Source organism: Chinchilla lanigera, unplaced genomic scaffold (genome assembly GCF_000276665.1).
Source record: "Chinchilla lanigera isolate Chin_1 unplaced genomic scaffold, ChiLan1.0 scaffold00100, whole genome shotgun sequence".
NCBI classification, from domain to species: Eukaryota; Metazoa; Chordata; class Mammalia; order Rodentia; family Chinchillidae; genus Chinchilla; species Chinchilla lanigera.
In genome coordinates this window covers 3,655,512-3,676,882 of record NW_004955501.1, presented here as the reverse complement: position 1 = coordinate 3,676,882, position 21,371 = coordinate 3,655,512, and the positions used below count along the sequence as shown (strand labels likewise).

Below are 21,371 nucleotides of genomic sequence, written 5' to 3'. Positions count from 1 at the left end.
CTTAGACTGTTATAAGCACTTGTTTCTAGCTCCTTTCCCATACACCTCCTTTTGTAGCCATGTGACCATGGGGAAGCTGCACAATGTCTTTTCATGTGAAATTGGGGATAATAGTACCTAGTTGTTGAGAATACTGAGAGGCATTACCTAATGTGTTGTTTTCTCCTTCCAATCTATAGGGATGCTAAAAATGTGGGTTTTGTTTTCCAGTGTGAAACATGGTTGTCTCCTTCTTATTAAGAAATGTCCCTTTCTCCCTAAGTAACACCATCCAACATTCTTCTTCATCCTATCTTTGCTCAAAATTCACGCACAGTGGAGTTTCCTTGGCTTCATTAAGGGACTCTCTTGCAGAGTCTAGCTCGCTCAAGGAGACTGGTGTTATAAACCAATAGTTTATGAGAACCTAAGTTTGTTGAGAACCCCTGAAAAGCTTTATATGTGTGTGCTTTTCAGAGATAGAAAGGAGCTTTACCAAAACACATGTATTCCTATTTTAATGATCTCCTTGTTTAACAGTTGTTCAGACTTATGACTGAATGAAGCTATTTGGACTTGTGACCCTCATTCAGATAGGATTCAGGAATATGAGTGGCAATGCAGCCGTATGGTAGCTTCTTCTACAGTACAATACTGTAATATTTGCTGATTGTTCTGTACAGCACAGTACTATAGTTTTATGTTCTGTTTTACATTACAGTACTACATATAAGAGTTATGCAAATAAAAGCAAAGTCATCAAGTTGGAGTTTCCTTCGACCATTTCTTTGTTCTGAGTGCTATGATGTACATACTACACGCAATTCTTCGCTGACTGACCAATTTATTTAATAACCTAGTCACAGGACCAGAAGTCAGGTGTTAAACAAGAAGATTTTCTATAAAGAAATTAGGTTCAGAGACAGGGATTTCCAATGTGGGGATGTCATGTAATTGTACCTGTAATTCCCAGAGCATCTGTTTAAAGTAGAGACTGGCAGTGAGGAGGGAAGTCTCTACTATCACCTCAAGCTGTCCCCCATGGATGTAGTAAGCCAAGGTCATAGCATGAAAATTGTGGGATAGATGAGGAAATGCTTTCTAGAATTAAGTCCATTGTATCTGGGGATGGACCACAGAGAACTATTGTATTTGTTTATAAGGAGATCTTTAAAATGAAGTTGGGATTAGCTGTGTTCATTTCTCAAGTCAAGCAATAGCACTGGTGAGCTCTTAAGGCTCTTTCCTACTCCAGAATGCTTCTCTGTTCTGCTTCTCTTTGTCTTCTCACTCTCTATTTTCTGTTTTTACATGTGTGTGCCTGTGGCCTGCTTGGTCCAGTGGGAAGAAGTCAGTGGCTATGATGAAAACCTGAATACTATCCGCACCTACCAGGTGTGCAATGTCTTCGAGCCCAACCAGAACAACTGGCTGCTCACCACCTTCATCAACCGGCGGGGGGCCCATCGCATCTACACAGAGATGCGCTTCACTGTGAGAGACTGCAGCAGCCTCCCCAATGTCCCAGGCTCATGCAAGGAGACCTTCAACTTGTACTACTATGAGACTGACTCTGTCATTGCCACCAAGAAGTCAGCTTTCTGGTCTGAAGCCCCCTACCTCAAAGTAGACACCATTGCTGCAGATGAGAGCTTCTCCCAGGTGGATTTTGGGGGAAGGTTGATGAAGGTCAACACGGAAGTCAGGAGCTTTGGGCCTCTTACTCGAAATGGGTTTTACCTCGCCTTCCAGGATTATGGAGCCTGTATGTCTCTCCTTTCTGTCCGTGTCTTCTTCAAAAAGTGTCCCAGCATTGTGCAAAATTTTGCAGTGTTCCCAGAAACCATGACAGGGGCAGAAAGCACATCTCTGGTGATTGCTCGGGGCACGTGCATTCCCAATGCGGAGGAAGTCGATGTGCCCATCAAACTCTACTGCAACGGGGATGGGGAATGGATGGTGCCCATTGGGCGCTGCACCTGCAAGCCTGGCTATGAGCCTGAGAACAGCGTGGTCTGCAAGGGTAAGCTGGGCCCACTGAGGCCTCTGTCTCTTGCCCATCTGGGGAGGGCCACATTTGAAGATTTCTCTACCTCCACCTCGGGGTCACCCAGGAGTAGAAGGAGTAGAGGCTTATTGTAAAGCTCTGGGGAGAAGCTCCATTACCAATGCCAGGACTGATGATTATCCACTTGTGTTCAGCCAAATTGTCTGTATTCACGCTGATTAGCAAGAGAGGGGGAAATTTTGAAGAATGAAAAACAGTTTGATAGGGGCTGGGGATTTAGTTCAATGGCACAGTGCCTGCCTGGCAAGTGCAAGGTTGTGAGTTCGATTCCTGGTACCAGAAGTAAAACAAAAACAAAAACAAAACAAAACAAAACAAAAAAAATAATTTGATAATTATTCATTTATGTTTAGTTTTAGAGCACACACACATTCTCTCTGTCTTTATCACACACACACACACACACACATGCACACACACACACACACACACACCTGTATCTCGTATGCAACTGCAAGTTCTGGGGCATGGAGTATTTGGGTTGTCATGGACAATTCACTCAAGGGTAATTGAGAAGTGACTGAATTTGGAAAATATTTTAGTTCATTTTAGTCCAGCTCCCACAGCACTGAACTTGGTGCTGAACCCATGTAGCTCATTAACTCACAGCCCTCTGGCTTGGCTGTTTTTCTTTGGGGGCTCAGTGCCAGAAGGGGAGGGGAAAATGGGAAGGGGAAGGGGAGAATAGCATGTGTTGCCTTACCTTGTGCTTTTGAATGACAGAGTGAGTACAAACTTGGCAGTTTGGGGGTGTCAGAATATCGTGGATCACATTGGCTCTCCTCTGCCCTAGACAGCTCATGTTCAACATGTAGCAATAAATATGCTGAACTAGCTCCAGATTTAGTCTGCTCTGGGAATGAATGGAAAGGTCTTGCCTAAATCATAGAAGATGAACAGAGGGGAACTAGACTTGGGGAAGAGAAGACCGCTTTCCATGATTAAATTTTGCTTGTGATCCTCAGAGATTCTGGTTCTTCTCAAAAGGAGCACATTGACCCTGACACACCACTGAATTTGCCTCCAATCCATCGGAGATCAGAGGCTGTGTAAATCTCATCTCCATCTAAGTCTACTATCAGCTATCTTGCTTGATATCATCTCCTACCCTGCCCAGGAGCCTGATTGGGCTGTGCCTGTTCCCGTCCTCCCTTACCTTACTCCTCAAACACCTGCCAATGAAGTGGTCACCCCAGGATTACTAACGCCTGTCACTTCTGTGATGCTATGGGCTTGCTAATTGCTTGGGCTGGGGCCCCCTCCCAGCCCTTCTGAGGCCTGCTGGGGCACAAAGTCTTGTCTTTGTGTCTTTATGGGATTCCTTGGTTCTGGTACCCATGATGGATGTCCTGGAAACAGGGGAGACAGTGCCAGGTTCCATGATGAATCACCATAGACAGATTTACATCCAGCCGGGCCTGGTCCCACAATGGCTCTTTTTTGTCCTTCTGGATGGGGGGGGGCAGGGCACCCTCTTTGGCATTCTTCAGGGTCTGACTGGGGACCCAGGCACCAGGCAGAGTTCTTAAAGGCACAGGTGCAGCAGCTGCCAGGCACACTTGCAACCAGGCACGAGTAGTTTCTCTGGGCTTCAAAGGACTGCCATACCACACTGGCTGGCTGCGGCCCTCACATTTTTCTCATTATTTCCTGAGCAGAATGGCAGGAACTGGAGCAAGCATTGATTGGTTCTGATTTAATTGGGACTCTGGGAATAGTCTTTCATTTCTTTGGGCTAATTGGAACTTTTCTCTTTTGCGGGGTTCTTCTGTCCATGCTGTTTGTTGGTTACCTCCTGTGGCTGTCCTGGGAAGGCCTGTGGGGACAAATATGTAAATTCAAGTTGTTTCTTTCCATTCTCCCTATCCAGCCCCAACTGCCTCCTGGGTTTTGGGGGATGTTCCTGCTCTTCAGCTATTGTGAACCAGCTTGACTTTATAAACTACTTATTGTAAACTCATTGGAGAGAATGGGGAGCCCAGAACACTATCACTTTGGTATGTCAGAGGCCCAAACAGTCATAGTTTGGTGGCAGTTCTTAGAGTAGAGAGAAGCAAGTCAGGTGACATTATGGATCCTTTTGCTCTGTAGCCTGGCTGACCTCATTCCCCTATGAAGTCATTTTACGTTGCATCACCCAGATTCTGTTTCCTTGTCACTACTGATGTCTGGACTCCGAAAGCTGAACAAGACCTCCCTGCTCAGGACTCAGAGGGTTGCTGCAAGCAGGAGAAAAACCATTGTATGTAGACAGAGATCTTGGGAGAGAGCTCTGCACACTTTGGCAGGGCGTGCGCAGTGCATATGGAGGGATTTGTGGCTGATCCCCATGGTGAGCCTTTCAGGAAGGCTCTCCATCCATTTTGTGTGCTCATGCTGTGTTGCCTAGTGGGCACTGGGCCTTTCACAGTCATCAGGGTTGTACATCTGACCTTAGGAGTACATCTTATCCTTAGGAGTCAAAGTACATCTTATCCTCAGGAGGCAAGAGCAAGGGGAAAGATGGATGCCAGGGACTTGCAGGTGAAACCAGTGGCTACTGTCTTTCAGTGGAGTCTGAGAATCGATGTTCCCCACACTTTGGTTAGTGAATAGCTATGTCAACAGTTACGTCTGTGCATTTATGTCAACCGGATACATTTTCTCCTCTGGGTATTTGCATCTAGGACTTTGCGTGTATTGGACCTAAGGGTGGTAGAAGTGATACCTTTTCTGTTTCTGCTCACATGCTACTTATCTGGAAAATCAGACTACGGTGATGGACCAGGAATCATATTCTCTGGCTTTCACTTTCCATTTGCTGAACCCATGAACCTGTCAAACTTATGGTGACCAGTTGATGGAGGCACCTGCAGACCAAGCAGGCAGCCCAGCCAGCAAAGAGCAATACCGACCTGGAGCTGCTCCTGTAGTGGAAGGAGGGTGTGAGAAGAGGGGTTACGGGTTGTGTGCTAACATGCTACTCACACTTTCTGGAGAGTTCTGTGGCCTAAGGCCTGCTCCTGGCTAATTCTTTCTGCACACACAGGCTGGACTCATCAGGCAGAATCACACAGACCTATTGGCCCCATCAGTGATCTTGACTTCATCATGTGTTTGTCTCTATGAAATTATTAGTTATGAGGAAAATGGCTCATCTCCTGCAACATCATAGTTCATAGATGTTCTAGAAAGCAGATCCTAGTGGAGCAATGTGTCCATGGGTCTTGGATGTTCCCAGAAGGCCTAGGATGTGGCTTTCTTGGGGGCTGTTGGTCAGCTACAGCCATCCCTCACACCCTACAGAACAACAGAGCGGGTCCTGACGTTCCTTTCTTCCTGTTCAGCACTCCCGCACTGTCTGCTGAAGCTGTGAGTTCAGGCTCACAACCTCTGACATGGCCTTAAGAAATCTCTCCGGGGCCAGACACCTCCCTGCCATCTTCCCAGAGGCCTTCTTTTCATCTCTGGCTGTGTCTTCACGCCTTCCCCTCCCCAAGTGGAAATTTTTTCCTTGGTAATTTTCTACCTGCATGTAAATTCCTTCATGCCTTGAAGCCCAAGGGGCATTCTGAACCTTTCAACAGTTCCAGTGCCTTTGTCAATGTGAGAAGCTGAGATGAGCCACTTTATAAGCCCGGGGGGGAATTGTGATGAAAAATCTGCAGGATTCCAAGGTGGAGGAAAATGTGTCCAATTTCAATCCTCTTGGAAAAAGAGGTTTTGAGAGCTTATTTCCATCTTTCCCAGGGTTTCTGGTCCTAGCTCTGGGGATTCCTGTCTCTCCGTATCTTGAGCTGCTGAAAGACACTGTGTGAGGTGTGAGGGAGTACGTGTGTGCCTGTGCCTGAGCCACACTCAAGGGCACCAAGAAGCCCTGCTGCTCTCTCTGGCCCACCATGGTTAACTAGTGAGTAAGAGCAAGTCTGCAGCCTGGACAGCCCTTCCTCGAGCCCCAGGGAAACTGGCTCTACACCGGATGGGGGGGCCAAAGTCATTCACACCACAGCCCTGTCAGATGAGCTTCATAATAGGATTTCCCAACAGGCTTCTTCATTCAGAAACCTCTTGGGCCTCTTCTGCTCCTGTGGTGGCTCTGCCCGGCATCCTCCAGAGAGGAATCAGATATAATTGGCTGGGTGTAATGGGCTGTGACCCTGGCATGAGCAATAGCAAATGGAGCTGGAAGGAGGCCCATGGACTCCAGCATGCAGGGCTCTAGGGGTGGCAGAGGATGGCAGGTTTGGGGGCTTTCTGGGTCCCAAATCCCTATCTGTTCTGGGATTCTCCTTCTGCCTTTGAGGGACCCCACTGGTATTGACCAAACAATCCTGACTTTCCCAAATCAGTGCCAGAGCTACTGAGAGTGATAGGGCCCTGCTCCCTGCATGAGAGCTGTCCTTGGTGGAGTCCACACTTTGCCTCAAGCCTGGTTGTGCATGATTTAATACAGACTCGTTATGGTGTGGGTGGTGGAAAGTGACTGGGCCAGGAGTTATTTCCCAGTGCCGCCACTGATGTTATGGTCACCTATCGGTGAAAACCTGTGGGGTCTGAAACTGCCCGAGAGAGTAGTGTGGTTGAGGCTCTCTTCTGACCACCTCATTTGTCCGTAGAGGGGTCTGACCAGGAAACATTTCTGGGCACCTGTGTGGAGAGCCATAGATAGTTAATGCCAGGGCTGGGATTAGAACTCAAGTCCAGAGAGGCTGCCATCTGCCTCTGTTCCTGAGACTGATTTTTATTGAAATTAATGGTCTTTGAAACACAGCCTGTATTTCTGAAATGTCAGGCTTCTCTCAGCAGTCTTCTCACAAATACTCTCCAGTGTCCCTGTTGGCCTTTGTTTGTCTTGGGGACCCCTGGGTTCCTTGCACTTATACATTTGTGCACACCATGAATCTACTTGGGACTCTGTGAGCTGTGGTATCTTCTTAGTTTGTCTAGGGGTTCCATCCTCTCTCCAGAGACCTCTGAATGCTAACTGCTTGCAAGCCACCCAGGAATAAACAATGCCTTGAAGGGGACCCCAGCTCTCTGGCATCAGACTTTGTATTATAGAAAAGGGCAGGGGAGGTGGTGAGGCCTGGGTGGGCTCTCTAATCTGCATTACTTCTGCATGCACTCTAGGGCTTCATTCCAGCTCAGTGAGGCCTGTGGCCAGACTTACTGTCTTAGTCCTGGTGTGCTGCTGAAAGAGAATACCACAGACCACAGTAACTTATAGACAGAAAATTTACATCTTGTAGTTCTGGAGACTGGGAAGTCCAAGGTCAAGTCTTGGGCAGGTTCAGTTGTATTGTGAGGAGGAGCACTGTGTCCTCGCATGGTAGAAAAGCACAAGAATGGAGGAGCAAGTTCTCTGGAACACACTGAAGTTGCTTTCATAAGGGCCATTCACTGGGAAGGAGTCCTCATGGCCTAATCTCCTCTTCAAGGTCCCACCTCGTGATACTGTCACCCTCAAAAGGGTGCTAGCACCTGAACTTTGGAGGGAGCATGTTCAAAACACAGCACTCACCCTTTGCTTTCCGTCCTCATCTCAATCCGGAGCTGAGCAGACCTATCCTGTAGAATCTGAGCACAAATATGGGCCTTGACTTCCTTGACCATGGAGAGGGATTGCTTTTCAGTTCAAAATGTGAAGATGAACAATCATGCTGGATCCAAACTGTAATAAAGCTTCAGCCCGGGGTCTTCAGGAACTCTGGTAGCATTGCTTCAGTTCGTTTTGCATTTGGCCATGTTTTGCTAACTGTGTGGGCAGAGTCTTAGTGCTCTGGGGTCTCTTAGTATTGGGCTGAGGAAGACTCAAGTGTCATTCCGGGGCTGTTGCAAATGGACAGGGAATGTGTCTCAGATACTGGCTAGCTGCTCAGAGAAAGTCTTTCTTTGCTAGAAGGACTTTGATAGGGACATTAAGAGGGGGGCAATCGGCCTTTCCCAGGGGTCAGTTCTCTGTCTTCAGATGTTCTATCTTCACTCCTCTTGTGGGCTGGGTTAGGTGCCAGTTGGATGGTCCAGCAGTTGTACTCCTGACTTTTGTTTCATGGGCCAGTTAACAATGCATAGCAGACAGTTCTTTGGGAGAGTGGTAGAGTGCAGGAGAGTACAGCAGGGTCTGCTTTGGGTTTCAGGAACCATCCTGATGACAGAGCATCACGCCTGCCTGGGGACCACCAGCCTGCTGCAGGACGAGTCTGTGCGGCTTCATGCATGCTTCATATACATCCTCCTGTGCACACAGGATCAGTGAGCTCAGGAGGAAAGCAGGTGAGCCGTGCAGGCTGCCAGCAGGGTTGAGAGAATGAGGCACTGCTGAGAGTCTTGGGAAGCCTTTTGGGATCATGACAGAAATTCAGCCCAAAGTAGGTTTTCATTTACTAAAAGGGCTGGAGGAATGCTATCCTCTGTCTGGAGTAACTCAGTGACCACAGGAGTTCCTGCAGCAGCACATTCCTAGTCGGAGTGAAGCCACTAGAGTGTGGCCTTCGAAACCTGCTTTGGTCATTTCCTTGAAGGTCTCAGCAGTACTGACCTTCCCATTCCACCTTCCAGTTGGGCCCCACCCTTAAGGTCAGGTGGGTCAGGTGATCCTCATGGTCATTCATTCATCAGGGACTTATTAGGTGCCTGTAGATGGGTGCCTTTAATACTTACATTCTAAGATCCAGCAAGTTTACTTACAACAATTTGCAGCATTCTTCACTCTTAGAATGAACTTGTAATGCCCAGAGAATGCTGGGCCACAAGTAACTCCATTGGTCAGAGACCCAGATAATGCATAGGCCCTCACAGCTAAGGGCTCCAAAGACGACAGTTGGTGGTGGCCCGCCAGACAACATTGCCATTGCTTTTCCACAGTGGAATGTGTTTAGATACTTCTAGCAGTGGAACACTTGTCTTGTATTTCCCAAAGCAGCCTAGTTCAGCTCTGCACCTTTCTTCCTTTGTAGAATTTGTATGCAAATCTCTGCACCTCCAATTTACTATTGTTACCATTTGTAAATGTTTTGAACATGGAATGCATATGACAAGTAAGTTTCCCTCCCCTGTGGTCCTCACCACTGTCTTACATTTTCTAATATTCCCTTCCAGAGAGGGCCTATCCTTTTGCTCATCCAGAATATAGACATACCTTTGTCCTACCTGCACAGAGGGAGTGTACCTACTCTCTGCAGCCTCTTCCCTCTTTATAATGAAGATTAAGAGTTGTTTGATTACATTATGTGTAGTTCTGCCTCAATCTCTCCCAAGATTTTTATTATTTCCTTGCATTGTATTTAATTCTTTAACTGGTCCTTCATTTATATACATTAGGTTGATTTCTATCTTTTGGTATTTCTGAACAATGTTGCAACAGATATTCTTGTGCATTCATCTTTGGATATTTGTGAGTATATCTGTGAGACAAATTCATTAATTAATATCTCAATGAATATTTATTGAGAACTTTCTATGTGCCAAGCACTTTTCTAAGAATTAAAAGTACAGCAAATTCTCTGAAGTAAAATTGCTGAGTCAGTATATAAATTTTTAATTTTGATAGATATTCCCAAATCTTCCTTCCCCCCAAAGGCATTTTCTACCAAATTTTGCTCCCACTGCAAAGTATGAAAGTTCCTGTTCCCAATACTTTGCCAAAATGATAAAATATCAACCATTTTTTCTCTTAGCTGATCTGAGAGGTGAAAGATGGTGTTCTACCGTAGTTCTGATCTGCATTTGTCTTGCTGCAAGGGCTTTTCAACATTGTAAAGTTGCAGGAATTGCCCTACTCAGGAGCCAAGACTCCAGCCTTCTGCTGGAATGCAGCAGGAAGCTGGGTGTGCTTGAGTTTGTCGGCTCTCTCCTGGCGCGGTCTCCTTCACGCTGTCTCCTTCCTCCCGCCCTGCATGTACCCTTTGTGTGCTCTTTTCCCATCTCTAGCATCATGGCACTTTGACCTATGCCTCATAACTAGTCTGACATTTCCCAGACTGTTAGGTGAAACGTCTGCAGAGGGGACGGGGTAAATGTAGTGGCCGGATGCTGGAAACATCCGTTTTTGTGGTCCAGTCTCAACAAAGCCAACAACACCCGGTCTGGTGGCAAACATACTTCATTTTCCCCATCTTTCCCCTCCCGCCTGTGCATTTCTTGTGGGATTACCTGCTTTGCTCCATGTACCTCTCAGTCTCGCCCTTTGTCCCAGTCCCTCCATTTTACATCTCTTGCTTTGACTCTCCAGCTTACCTCTGGGGCCTACAGGCTCAGCTTGCCCTGGTGATGGTTCTCCAACAAGCTTTCCCAAATCATCAGCCTCCAATCCTTAACTCCTCCGGTCTCCTTCTTTCATTTCTTCCATACTAGCCCACCCTCACCAGACTCTACCCCTTTCCTAGTAGCCCCACAGCAGACTCACATCTATCTTGGACCAGGTGCCCACGCTGCTAACGTTCCAGACCCTGTGTCTGCCAGTCAGGTCTGTCTATACCCTGGGGTGCTGCTTGCCACTACTGTGGGCATTTCTTCTGATTTTTATCTTCCAGCTGTGCAGTGGCTCTTTGTCTCTGGAGACGTTGATGGATTCCTGGCCTCTTACTTGCCTCAGTCTCCCTCTCCCTTCTCTTCTTCCTCCTTCTGTTCTTTCCTCCCTTCCTATTTTCTTCAGCACTTTTCTTTTAAAGTGAAAATATTCAGGTTTAAAAAATGAGACACTATAAAGAAAAATAATAAATTAAAAACCTCACATGTCGAGATGCCAAAAAGTGATACAGATAATATGCAGATGGCTAAAGTTTAAAAAAAAATGCTGCCTTGCCTCGTTTGCCTGGGTTAAGAAAGCAGCTCATACTCACTCCGGCCTTACCCCGCTTTTCATTGCTGGGTCCTGGGGATGGTTCTGACTTGCATAGGAAGGAAACTTTTCTTGTGCTAAAATACTAACACTACATGGCTATTGCTTGTAGGGCACACAGTATATGCCAGATGCTCTACCAAATTTTTTTGCTGTATTCTCTAATCCTTACAAAAGCTCAGAGAGATTCCCGTGATTTTCACCCACATTTTAATTTGAAGTTATTGAAGTATAGAGAACCTGAATGATTTTTCCAATGTTGTACAACTCAGCATCCACTATTCTCTACTTCGCCCAAGAAGAACCAAGCTTCCTCAGGGACCAATTTGTGACTTGTGATGGGAGCGACTTCCGTGTCTTATTTGGACTAAGGTTCAAGCCTTCACTAAGGTGCTCAAAGAACAGCTATCACAGTTTGACCTACGGCAGGGGGTCATGGTAATGTTAATTTTCCATTGGCTGGGGATGAGCCAGGAGCATGTGTCCTGCTGAGAGTGCACTGTAGTCACCATCACGGCACGTGCCACCCACATTATTATGCCCAAGTCACACTCACCCTTCTCCTGAGCGCTTTATCCACAGGGGCCACACCCAGTGCATCTCCGCATCCCTCCCGCTTGCTCTGAGCCATCTGTTCGATGAAAACAAAACAGAGCACATTGAAAACAAAATTTGTGGAAAGAGCTTGTGAGCTGAGGAAGAAAAAAGGGCTTTGCAATGGCAGAACATGTAAAAAAACAGCCCAGTGCCACTGAGTAGAGAGAGCTCTGAAGAAACCAGGCAGGCATTGGGCACCAGGCACGCACTTGTGGAGACGACGATGGCAGAACCAGATGGAGGCAGTTTCCAGTGATGGCAGAGGCCTTGTCTGTCTGTTGCCCAATGTAGTGACACATTGTGCACAAACACACAGAGCAGAAACAACAGAATGATCACCAGCCCATACATTAGGAAGCTCACTGAAAGTTGGTGATAATGTCTCAGCTTGACAGAGGACATAAGGTCAGTGCAACGTGTGTATTTCAAGTGGAAAATGACAATCTGCTCCTTGCACAAGATGGAGAGAGCTTCTCATTGAAATTGTATGGAATATGCAAGAACTCTGCCAAATCATGAACTTGGCAAAATTTTGCTTGTTCTGGGAATTAGGCGATTTCAGGGCTTCCATTTGGTTTCTGGGTCTGTCACACATGCCCACAGCGACCTGAATGTGGAGGCCCTTGTGACGCGGAGCTTTTCTTTCCTTGCTGGCTGTTTGTCTTTTCCTCTGTATCTTTGGCCAAATTTGTCTCCCCTGTTTTCTTTTCATTTCCTCCATTTATTCTATTCTATTGTCTGTCTTCTCTCTGTATTGATTCAAAAAGAAGGAAAAGAGAAATGCATTTCACCAGTAGAATTTTAATAAACAGAGGTCTATTTCCACTCATTGTTTTGGTTTTCTGTGTAGAAAATTGTCCAGATGTGAATTTCAATTTTAAAAATCAATTCTTCTTATAGTAAAACATCGGAAATCAATGTTTCACTATACCATTGAAATCAATTGCAAATATTACAGGAGTGATTTTTGTCATAAAACTTGTTAATATATAACTACAAATTTTTGATAATAAGCTTTGTAATTAAAAAGAGCAATAGCTTTCTTGCTTTTGTGCATCTTTGTAGAATGTCTGCTTTATGCTCATTTATTTTTCTAGAGCACACTGTTTTCTTCTACTCTATCCTTGATTTTTCTTGGCTTATGGAAAAGAATTCTTTCAATCTCCCTTTTCTTCTAAGTTACTTTAAATCTCCTATTCCAGTTACTAGTTGAGAACCAGGAGCCAAAGCTGTTTGTTGTTGGATTTGACATTCTAATTAGAGTGACTGACCCATCCTTACTGTGCTTAGTTCCTCCCCTCTCCTCCTGGTGTGTTTCTCTGTCCACCTACCCTGCTAAGTGATCCAACAGTTATCTTGGAGCATTTATTTGGGGGGATTGGTCTTTCTACCCTTTTTCTTTGGCCCTCATCAAAGTGTACTGACTGTCCCTTCTTGCCTAAATGTGAATTAACAGAGCCCAAGCAACGCAGTGCACCGTACTTCCTGCCTCAGGCTTTCTGTGGCCCTGGAGGTGATGATTTGCAATTCCAGAGAGCTAACAGCATCAGTGCAAAAGGGACTTGGGCACCCCTACACCTGCTGCTTCCTCACCTGGGAAAGGCAGCCAGAGTGGCTGTTCCTGGACAGGCTGTAGGTTGGCGCCTTGGTTTACCCAGTGTCCAGGCATTTCAGTCCTTCACTCAAAGTCTCTGTAACTGCCTATAGATGTGTGCTAGCCCCGCCTTCTGGGCCACAAAAGACAGACATTGTGTGCTGTTTGCCAACACAAGCACCCTGGCACACAGAGGGGTGAGGGAGAGGCTGTCTGCTCTCTCCTTTCACATAGACCTTTGCTTTCTTGCTTTTAGTCTACCCTCATTCTGCCTTTGAACACGAATACAAAAATTTTTAAAAAGCAGTTGCTAATTAGAGCAAGAGAATGAGAGTGAGCCAAGTAAGGGGACACAGCAGCAAGGCCAGCCCCCTGTGCAAATCAGCCTGCTCTTTAGAGCCAGCGAGGAAATGGGCAAAGAGGGGCCCCTGAAGGGGCCAGGGAGGGATATTTTGACAAAATAAGCAACAAAGCTTCTTCAGAATGGCAAAGAGGGGCTTTGTCTTAACCTGCCATCATCAGGGGAGAGGAGGAAAGGAAGTGACAGAGAGTTTCTTGTGAGCTTGCACTGTGGCCTCTACCTACCCTAGCCGCTCTTGTCTTTTTCACTCCCATAATCACCCGTTAACAAAAGTCTCTATTTGGGGGACATTTAAGTGTATCCTTTTATTGATCATTTTTGTTCTGGCTGTTGGAGAGTGGGCAGTCCTGGGCTTCTCTTCCCAGGCAGGAAAGGCTCCCCTCTGCCCAAAAGCTGAGCCACCAATAAGGCTCAGGTTGAGAAATGACCCCAACAAGTCAAGACTTTCTTTCAGGGCTTCCCTCCCCTGCCATGCTATCTCGTTCTTGGTTCTTGAAAGTTTCTACCTATTTAACCCATGCCATTGGGTTACCCAGACCCACTTTTGATGCAGTGTTGAAGTTCTGGCTGGTTCGTGGCTGGGGAAGATGCAGTCAGGATTATCAGAGGAGCTGGCTCTGACTCACTGTGCAACTACAAAAGGATCGGGACACCACAGCACCCAGGGCTGGGGACCTGTATGACAGTTCTGCGGTGTTCCCTTCAGCTTGGTTCCTCTGAGGGCCTGGAGGTACCCAGGAGACCAACGTGGAGAGCTATCATAGGAGGGCAGTGGTTCCCGGGGGCTCAGCCTCTCTAGGCAAGCACTCTCTCCAAGCTCACAGTGAGTGGACTGATGTGCAGATATACAAAGATTTTGAAGTCAGGGTCCTGTGCATTGAAAAAATGAGATAATTTCTGGTTCTTGAGTGTAGCCTCATCGTGATACAGATTGCATACTAGCTAGCTGGGAAAGAAGAAAGGAAAAGGAGACAGGACAGGAAAAAGAGGGTCAGAATTAGTTCATTCTCTTCCTTTGGAGTTGTTTAAGGTGGTGGCTACATATGAAAACAGAGACTGAGATGCTCGGATCTGTTTGGAAATCTGTTACTTCAGAGATGAGCTCACAGTGAACAGTTGGCAGGTCACTGCCGTGGATAACATGGCTCCCTGGAAGCTTGGTGAGGTACAGTCTCTTCCAGCCCTGGGTACTGGGGCATCAGTCCATGCTGGGGAAAAAGAGCTGCTGAGAGAACAGCAGTACATGTGCAGTGCTCAGAGATGGCAACAGGAATGCCTGGATGGTTTAATCCTGGCCAGTTGTTTATAGTACAATTACTTCTCTGGCCTCCAGGTTAGCTGTATGCTAAATGGAAAATAATGACCCTGAGCTCATGTTTGCTGGGAAGGCTTTATCAGAATCTTTGTGCAAAGAGTTCATCAGAGATGTTGGCATCTCACAAGGGCTCAAAAATCAATGTTGATATTAACAAGCCAAGGATAATTTTCTATTGATATTTGGTGATGTTTCTGTTACAACATATAAGGACTGTAGAAATAATGTGGTAAATTTACAGAGGTTCAGTAACTATTAAGAAGGCTTACAAAACATGATCCAGGCCTAGGGCATGGGCACAAACAGTGCAGTAGAGGAGAGTTTTTTTAGATCTCAGAGGCTTGCCATCTGGTCATAATAGGTGTGTGTTTGTCCAGGGTGCTTTGCAAGATACTTCTTTTCAAGATTAATTTTTAAAAATTTTGTGACTCTAAATGTCCTTTAGGTATAATAGGCAAAATCTGACTTGTTTTTGTGGACAGTTTTATGAATTTTAACACAGGTATAAAACTGTAGCCACTATGACAATTAAGATACAGAAGTGTTCTGTCTGCTATTTCTTTCTAGTCAGCCTCTCCTCCCACCCTTATTCCCTGGCAACTGGTGATATGTTTATCATCATTATGTATTGTCTTCTTAAATGGAATAATAAAGTATGTCAGCCCTTTGAGATTTTTGTTTTTCATTTAATAAAATGCCACTGAGATTCATTGAGGTTGCTACATATGTTTGCAATTTGTGCCTTTTTATTGCTGTATGGATGTACCAGAGTTTGTATTGGTTGACTTATTGAAGCTCCTTTGGATTGTTTCCAAATTTTGGTGACCATAAATAGAGTTGGTATAAATATTCACATATAGGTTTTTAGGTAGATATACATATTTAATTCTATGGCAAATACCCATGGGAGGGTTTACTTGTTATATGGGAATTGTATGTTTCATTGACAGACTGATTTTCACAGTGGCTATACCATTTTGTATTACTATCAGCAACTTGTAAGAATTTCAGTTGTTCTGTATTCTTGTCAGCACTTGATATTATCAGTAATTTTATCCTAGGTATTCTACTAGGTGCATGGTAGTATCTCATGGTGGTTTTAGTCTGCAGTTCTGTAGTGAATAATGATGTTGACTATGTTCCTTGTGTTTATTTGCCTTATATTATCTTCTTTAGTAAAGTATGCAAGATTTTTGCTTATTTTAATTTTTTATCATTTTCTTCCTCACTGCTGAGTTTCAAGAGGATTTTTTGGATATAAGTCCTTTTGTTGAATATGTAACTTCAGAAGTTTTTTCTAATCTGTAACTTATCTCTTTATTCTCTTAATGTCTTTCACAAATAAAACATTTTTAATTTTGATGAAATCTAATTAATCCATTTATTCTGGTCTTTTTCAATTAAGCTTTTTCAGTATATCCAGGTTACTTCCGGTCATTCTTCACTTAACCTTACAGAAATGTTATCCCCCTCTGTTATCTTCTAAAAGTTTTATAGTTTAAAGTTTTACACTTAGATCTATTCTCCATTTTGAGTTGCTTTTGTTTAAGGTATGAGGTCCAGGCCAAGTTTCATTTTATTATGATCTTGCCCTGATGTCCAGTTGCTCTGACATCAGAGACTAGAGGACCCCTCCAGGCCTTGACTTGAGTATTACCTTCTCAGTGACCCCCTGATGAGCACCCCACTCAGGGGGGGACCACCCTCAACAGTTCCCATCTCCCTTACCTGCTCTGCTCCACTGCATTTTCTGCATAGGACCATCACTTCTAACACATTGTACACATTAATCATTTATGATATGTATCTGTCTCTCTTCACTCGAATGTAGGCTACATGAGGGGCAGGATATTTGAGTTTGTGTTTGGAAAGAGGGATCTGCTTGTAACCTGGTGTATCCTGAATGATCCTGTGTTTGAAGAGTGAAGAGGGTCCCCTGGGCTGTAGAGGGAGAATGTGCAGGATCAGCTGGTGGAGCGCCAAGGCAAACAGCAGCCCCAGGATGTGAACCTGACTCCCTGCCTCATGTGTTTATCAGGCAAAACAGGTTTGTCAAAACTAAAGCTCTACTCTTACCAGTCCGCCCACCATATTGTTTGAGGCAAATGAGAATTTAAGCAACTAAACCATTTTTCTTCTCAGTCCTCAAGTATTTATTTCTTGAAATTTAAGCTTTATCCCTTTCTCACTCTTATACCTCTTGAAAGAAAGGAAGTGCTCTAATGCTCTGGGAAAAAATATCTTGAATTCTAAGCAGCCCTCAATTCTGGATCTTAGAAGTGACTCAGACATGAGGTAGGGGTGGGGCGGCAGGGGCACAAGGGGAAAGCTGTGTAGGAGGCAACGTTGGCTCAAATGGAAGCTTTCAACTGGTTAACAGTGCTTCAGTGCCAGGGACTCAGGCTTATCTTACGAAGAGCAAGGCCAAGGGAATCTCAAACAGTGCAAAGATTAGAAGAAATATGGTGGAAGGAATAAGTTGAGGTAGGGAGCTTAGTGGATTCCTGTTCCCTGCAAGCTGAGCTCCTTCTTTCATTCTGAACAGACCCCACATTCCAACTTTCTTTCCTCATTGGTGGGCTTCCTTTGGCTTCGCTTCTCCAACAGCAGATGGAGTGGATGCATAGTCTTCCTAGCATCTGCTCTGGAATTTCTTACCAGGGGGTCCCAGTGTGGTTGAACGGGTGGGGAGGGTGCCTGGCTGGACACTTGAAGGCTGCAGGTGCACGGTGAGTGGACTGCTCTTGGGTAAAGTTTCATTTGGAGACTGGGGCACAGGTGGAGCAGGAGGGACAGGCTGCCCTGGCTGATGCAGGCCAGTGGAAAGCATGTGCAAGAGTTGCTGATTTTTCTCCTTCCTTGGCGCAGGGAAGCTGCCCACACCCATTTCACCCACACTCCCATGCCACAGTAGTGCACTGCAAGTCCAGCAAGTACCAGTAAACAGCACTGCTCTTCTATCCTTTCTGAATAGCTGTGGCTCCTGGCCTGCTTGGAATTGGCTCATGTTCTATATTTCTTTCCCAGAATGCAAATTCACACTGTCTCCTATTTCCTCCTCGTTTTCACCACTGGGTGGACAAAGTCAGCCAATTTCCCTTTCTGATAAGTGTGTTTCAGTTCAGCGGGAGGAGGTGCTGACTTTGGAGTTAACAGACCTATTAGGATGAGGGAAATTCAACTTGTAATATTTCTTAAACCATACTTTAACCAGGACTCCCATTAACACTTGTAATAATTTACAGAAAAGAAATGCAGGGAGAACTGGTTGAAATGTCTTCCTTTGTCTCTTTCTGAGAAAGTGTTACCAGCTTTAACAGAAGTCTTAATTACAGATCAGAAACAGAAACCAGCAGAGTCAGAATTGCCTCCCTTGTGTGGAGCAGTCTTCACGGGCACAGCTCTCCCAGACCTCCTCTGAGGGTGAGATCTGCCTTGTTCCCTTCCTCTTTTTTTCTTTCTACTTTGAGAGTTCTTTCTGGGAGCCAGGCCTGTGTGCAAGGCTACTTAGTGCAGAGAGCTGGGTCTTCGGGTGGCTCTTTGATTAAATAGACAGACGAACAGACAGATAGATAAATGATAGGTAGATATAAGAAGTAATGTCAAAAGATATGATTTAAATGTTCGAATTCAACAAATACATGCTTTGTAATAAAAATTGCAGCACTGTATATTAGTTAGCTATGAGGGGAGACTGGAGGATTTATAAACTATATTCATGTACAGTACATTAGAAGCAATGTGGTTGGATAATGGGATTAAGTTGTGGCTGGACTTCTTATTTCAGCCCTATAAGTATATTTTACTGAATGTGAATTTGAACCTTTTTTTGAGTGGGAGGGGGCCAAACAGCCTTCCTTCCCTTGCTTGTGACAGACAGATTTGATTCGCCCTTGAGTGTGGGTGGGTGTTGGCCGCTCTGACTAATGTGTGGTATACCTGCACATCCAGGCCCACTGGCAGACACACTGGAGTCTGATGCAGAGTATTGATGATTCTGATGCCTCATTGCGCTGAGGGTGCTGGGCAGTTGCTTTGCTTGCCTGGGTTGGACAGTGTGTCGTTGTGCAGAGCCCCGCTGTGCACCCCCATGGTCTCAGGGCACTGATGAGCGTCTGGGTACTCAGACACGCAGGACTGCAGCTCATTTTAAGAGCAGGTGCACAGCAAAGGACCTGCTTTCTCTGGCTGTGTTCACCAGCTCCCTTGCCTTCCCCAGGAATGGGACACAGCAGGTGGATCCGGCTGGTGGAGAACAAGGTTGACACACAGGGTCTAACGTGAGCTCCTGACTCGGCCTGGAAGGAAAGCTCCCTGCTGAGCTGGGCTGGAACTCAGTGCTAGAACAATTACCTACCACATGCAAGGACCTGGGTTGAAACCCAGCACCAAAAACAAAACAAAAACAAAAAAACATAGCTTCTACTTCCCAGTTATGGAAGAGCCGACCATGGGGCTGGCATAGGGCAGGGAGCTGAGCAGAAGCTTTCCTTGTCTGTGTTCTGATCATTAAAAAAGAAATTAACTGAGCAGAATTAAAATGTCCAGGGGTGGTAAGAGTAGGTTTGGCCAGAATTGGGGTTGTCACAGAACCTGGGGGAAAACATCTGGGGACTGCTAGATCCCAGGCTTCAAGGCTTGAACTGGGAAGCGTGCCTCACCTGCTTAGGGAGATATGGGGGAAGGTCTTGGGAGAGAAAGGTGGAGATATTCAGAGCTGTACAAGTTTTGCGGGGAGGGATGTCTCATCTCTGTTTTTATCCTTTTTCCAAGTGCAGTGGCCTTAACCAAACCTTAGCTTATCCTGTGTCTCCAGATTCATCTGCCCAAATCCCAGACTGAGCCATTCACCCTTAGACTCAAAAACTCTTGTAACTTTCCGCTGCTTCTGGGAGTAAGAGCGTATTTTTAAACAAGCATTTAAAAATGTGTACTGGTATGTGCGCACATGGATGTGCGCGCGCACGCACACACACACACACCCCACAGTCCCCAAGCACAGCTTGGTTAGCAGTATAAAATCTGGGGCCAGACTGTGTTCACCACCTAATAGTTATATGATCTTGGGCAAATTACTTTACTGTGCCTTGATTTCCTTAGCTGCAAAATGGGCATAAGAGGGCGGTTATGAGAATTGAATGACTTAATGCTTGTAATGTACCCTAAACACTTCTGGCCCTCAGAAAGCATCTGGCATGTATTTGGCCGTGATTCCCAACTCATGCACAGCAGGCTGCCCTCTCCCAGGTCTGAAAGTCCAAATTTTAAATCTCAACCCCCAAGCCCTACCCAAATGCCTATCTTTTTTTAAATAGTTTTTTAATTTTCTTTTCCAATACTGGCTGGACACAATATTCGACCTATTCTTTGTAATTGCCTCACAGCGCGTTGCCTGCTTGTTTCTTGTATCTTCTTTGCCCCTCTTCCTCTCCCCGGTCCTTGAGCAGGCCAGCCAGGCAGCTTCTGAAGCGGTCAGCAGCACCAGCACGTCTGCGTTGTTTCTGGACCCCAGGCGCCTTTCCTTTTTCTTGCGGGGACCTCTCTCTGTTTCGGTCCTGGCTGAGCAGCTCTGTGCTTTTCACCTTGCTAACTTTCTCTCTTCTTTCTACTCTCTTCCCCGGGCCTCTCCTGTGCTTCCTGTTTTTCTTTTTCCTCCCCTCTTTCCACCTCTTCTCTTTTTGATTCTTCTTGTTTCTTGACCTCCCCCACCTCTCTCTTAATGAGAACTTTCACACATCATATTGATTTGGAGTTTTAAAAAAAGCCAGCATTGATTTTTCAGGGCGACTTTTCATGATCTTATTTTTAAATGTAGGAAGAAAGCTATTTCAAAAGCTGTTGACTTTGTTCTATTGAGTTAGGGAGTCGATGTTGGAAACTTTTCCAGAGACTCAGAGAGCTTGGGGACCTCAGATGCCACATCTAATGAACTGGGGGTCAGGCCTACCCTCCCTTCTGCAGGCCTGAGTCTGGTGGCAGAGAGCCCTGCCCAGCCAGCCTGGACTTGAGACCAAGGCTGAAGAGGATGTGCAGAGACCACGCAGGCAGACAGCAGTGAAAGGCTGACTTGGAAAGAGCCAGTGAGGATTCGCTGATGAGACCATGGCTCCAGCTGCTCTGGCACTAGGAAAAGTTCCCAGGACCTTGTCACCTATTCTTGCATGCAACACATATTGGCCAACATCTGTTTCGTGTGCCTGGTTCTGTGCTGAAGACTTTGCCTACGTGATCTCGTTTAATATTCCCAATAACCTCTGGAGTCAGATCACATTATTTGCACCTTGCTCAATGGAATGGATTAAAGTTAGTAAAGCACTGTTTTTTTAAATAGAAAAGCGTATTTATAAAGACAGAATAATAGCAAGTGCAGAGAAACAGACGGAGAAAGGCAACATGTTTCCTACAAGAGTGTGCGTACATGCGTACCAGTGCGTGCATGAAGGTTGCTCCGTACCTTTGGGGTCTGAGGCTGGGTGTATATAAATAAAACAACAAAACAAAGTGATGAGGGTATTGGAGGAAGGGAAAATAAAGGCACAGGACTAAGATAAGTGGCTGAAGGTCCTGGTGCCCAAGGTCAGAGGTGGGCCCTCTGGGTGGGCTGCTTCGATATCACCAAGTCTCACCTGCACTCCCAAC

General features: G+C 45.7%; 1 protein-coding gene across 1 annotated transcript in view; it reads left to right on the top strand.

Moving 5' to 3' along the window:
• Ephb1 (EPH receptor B1) overlaps nucleotides 1–21,371 on the top strand; it is a 397,616-nt gene that overhangs the window by 144,845 nt on the left and 231,400 nt on the right. The window contains exon 3 of the mRNA XM_005406784.2: nucleotides 1,321–2,002. Within this exon, the coding sequence (XP_005406841.1) occupies nucleotides 1,321–2,002 (682 nt within the window). The remainder of the gene's footprint in view (nucleotides 1–1,320; nucleotides 2,003–21,371) is intronic.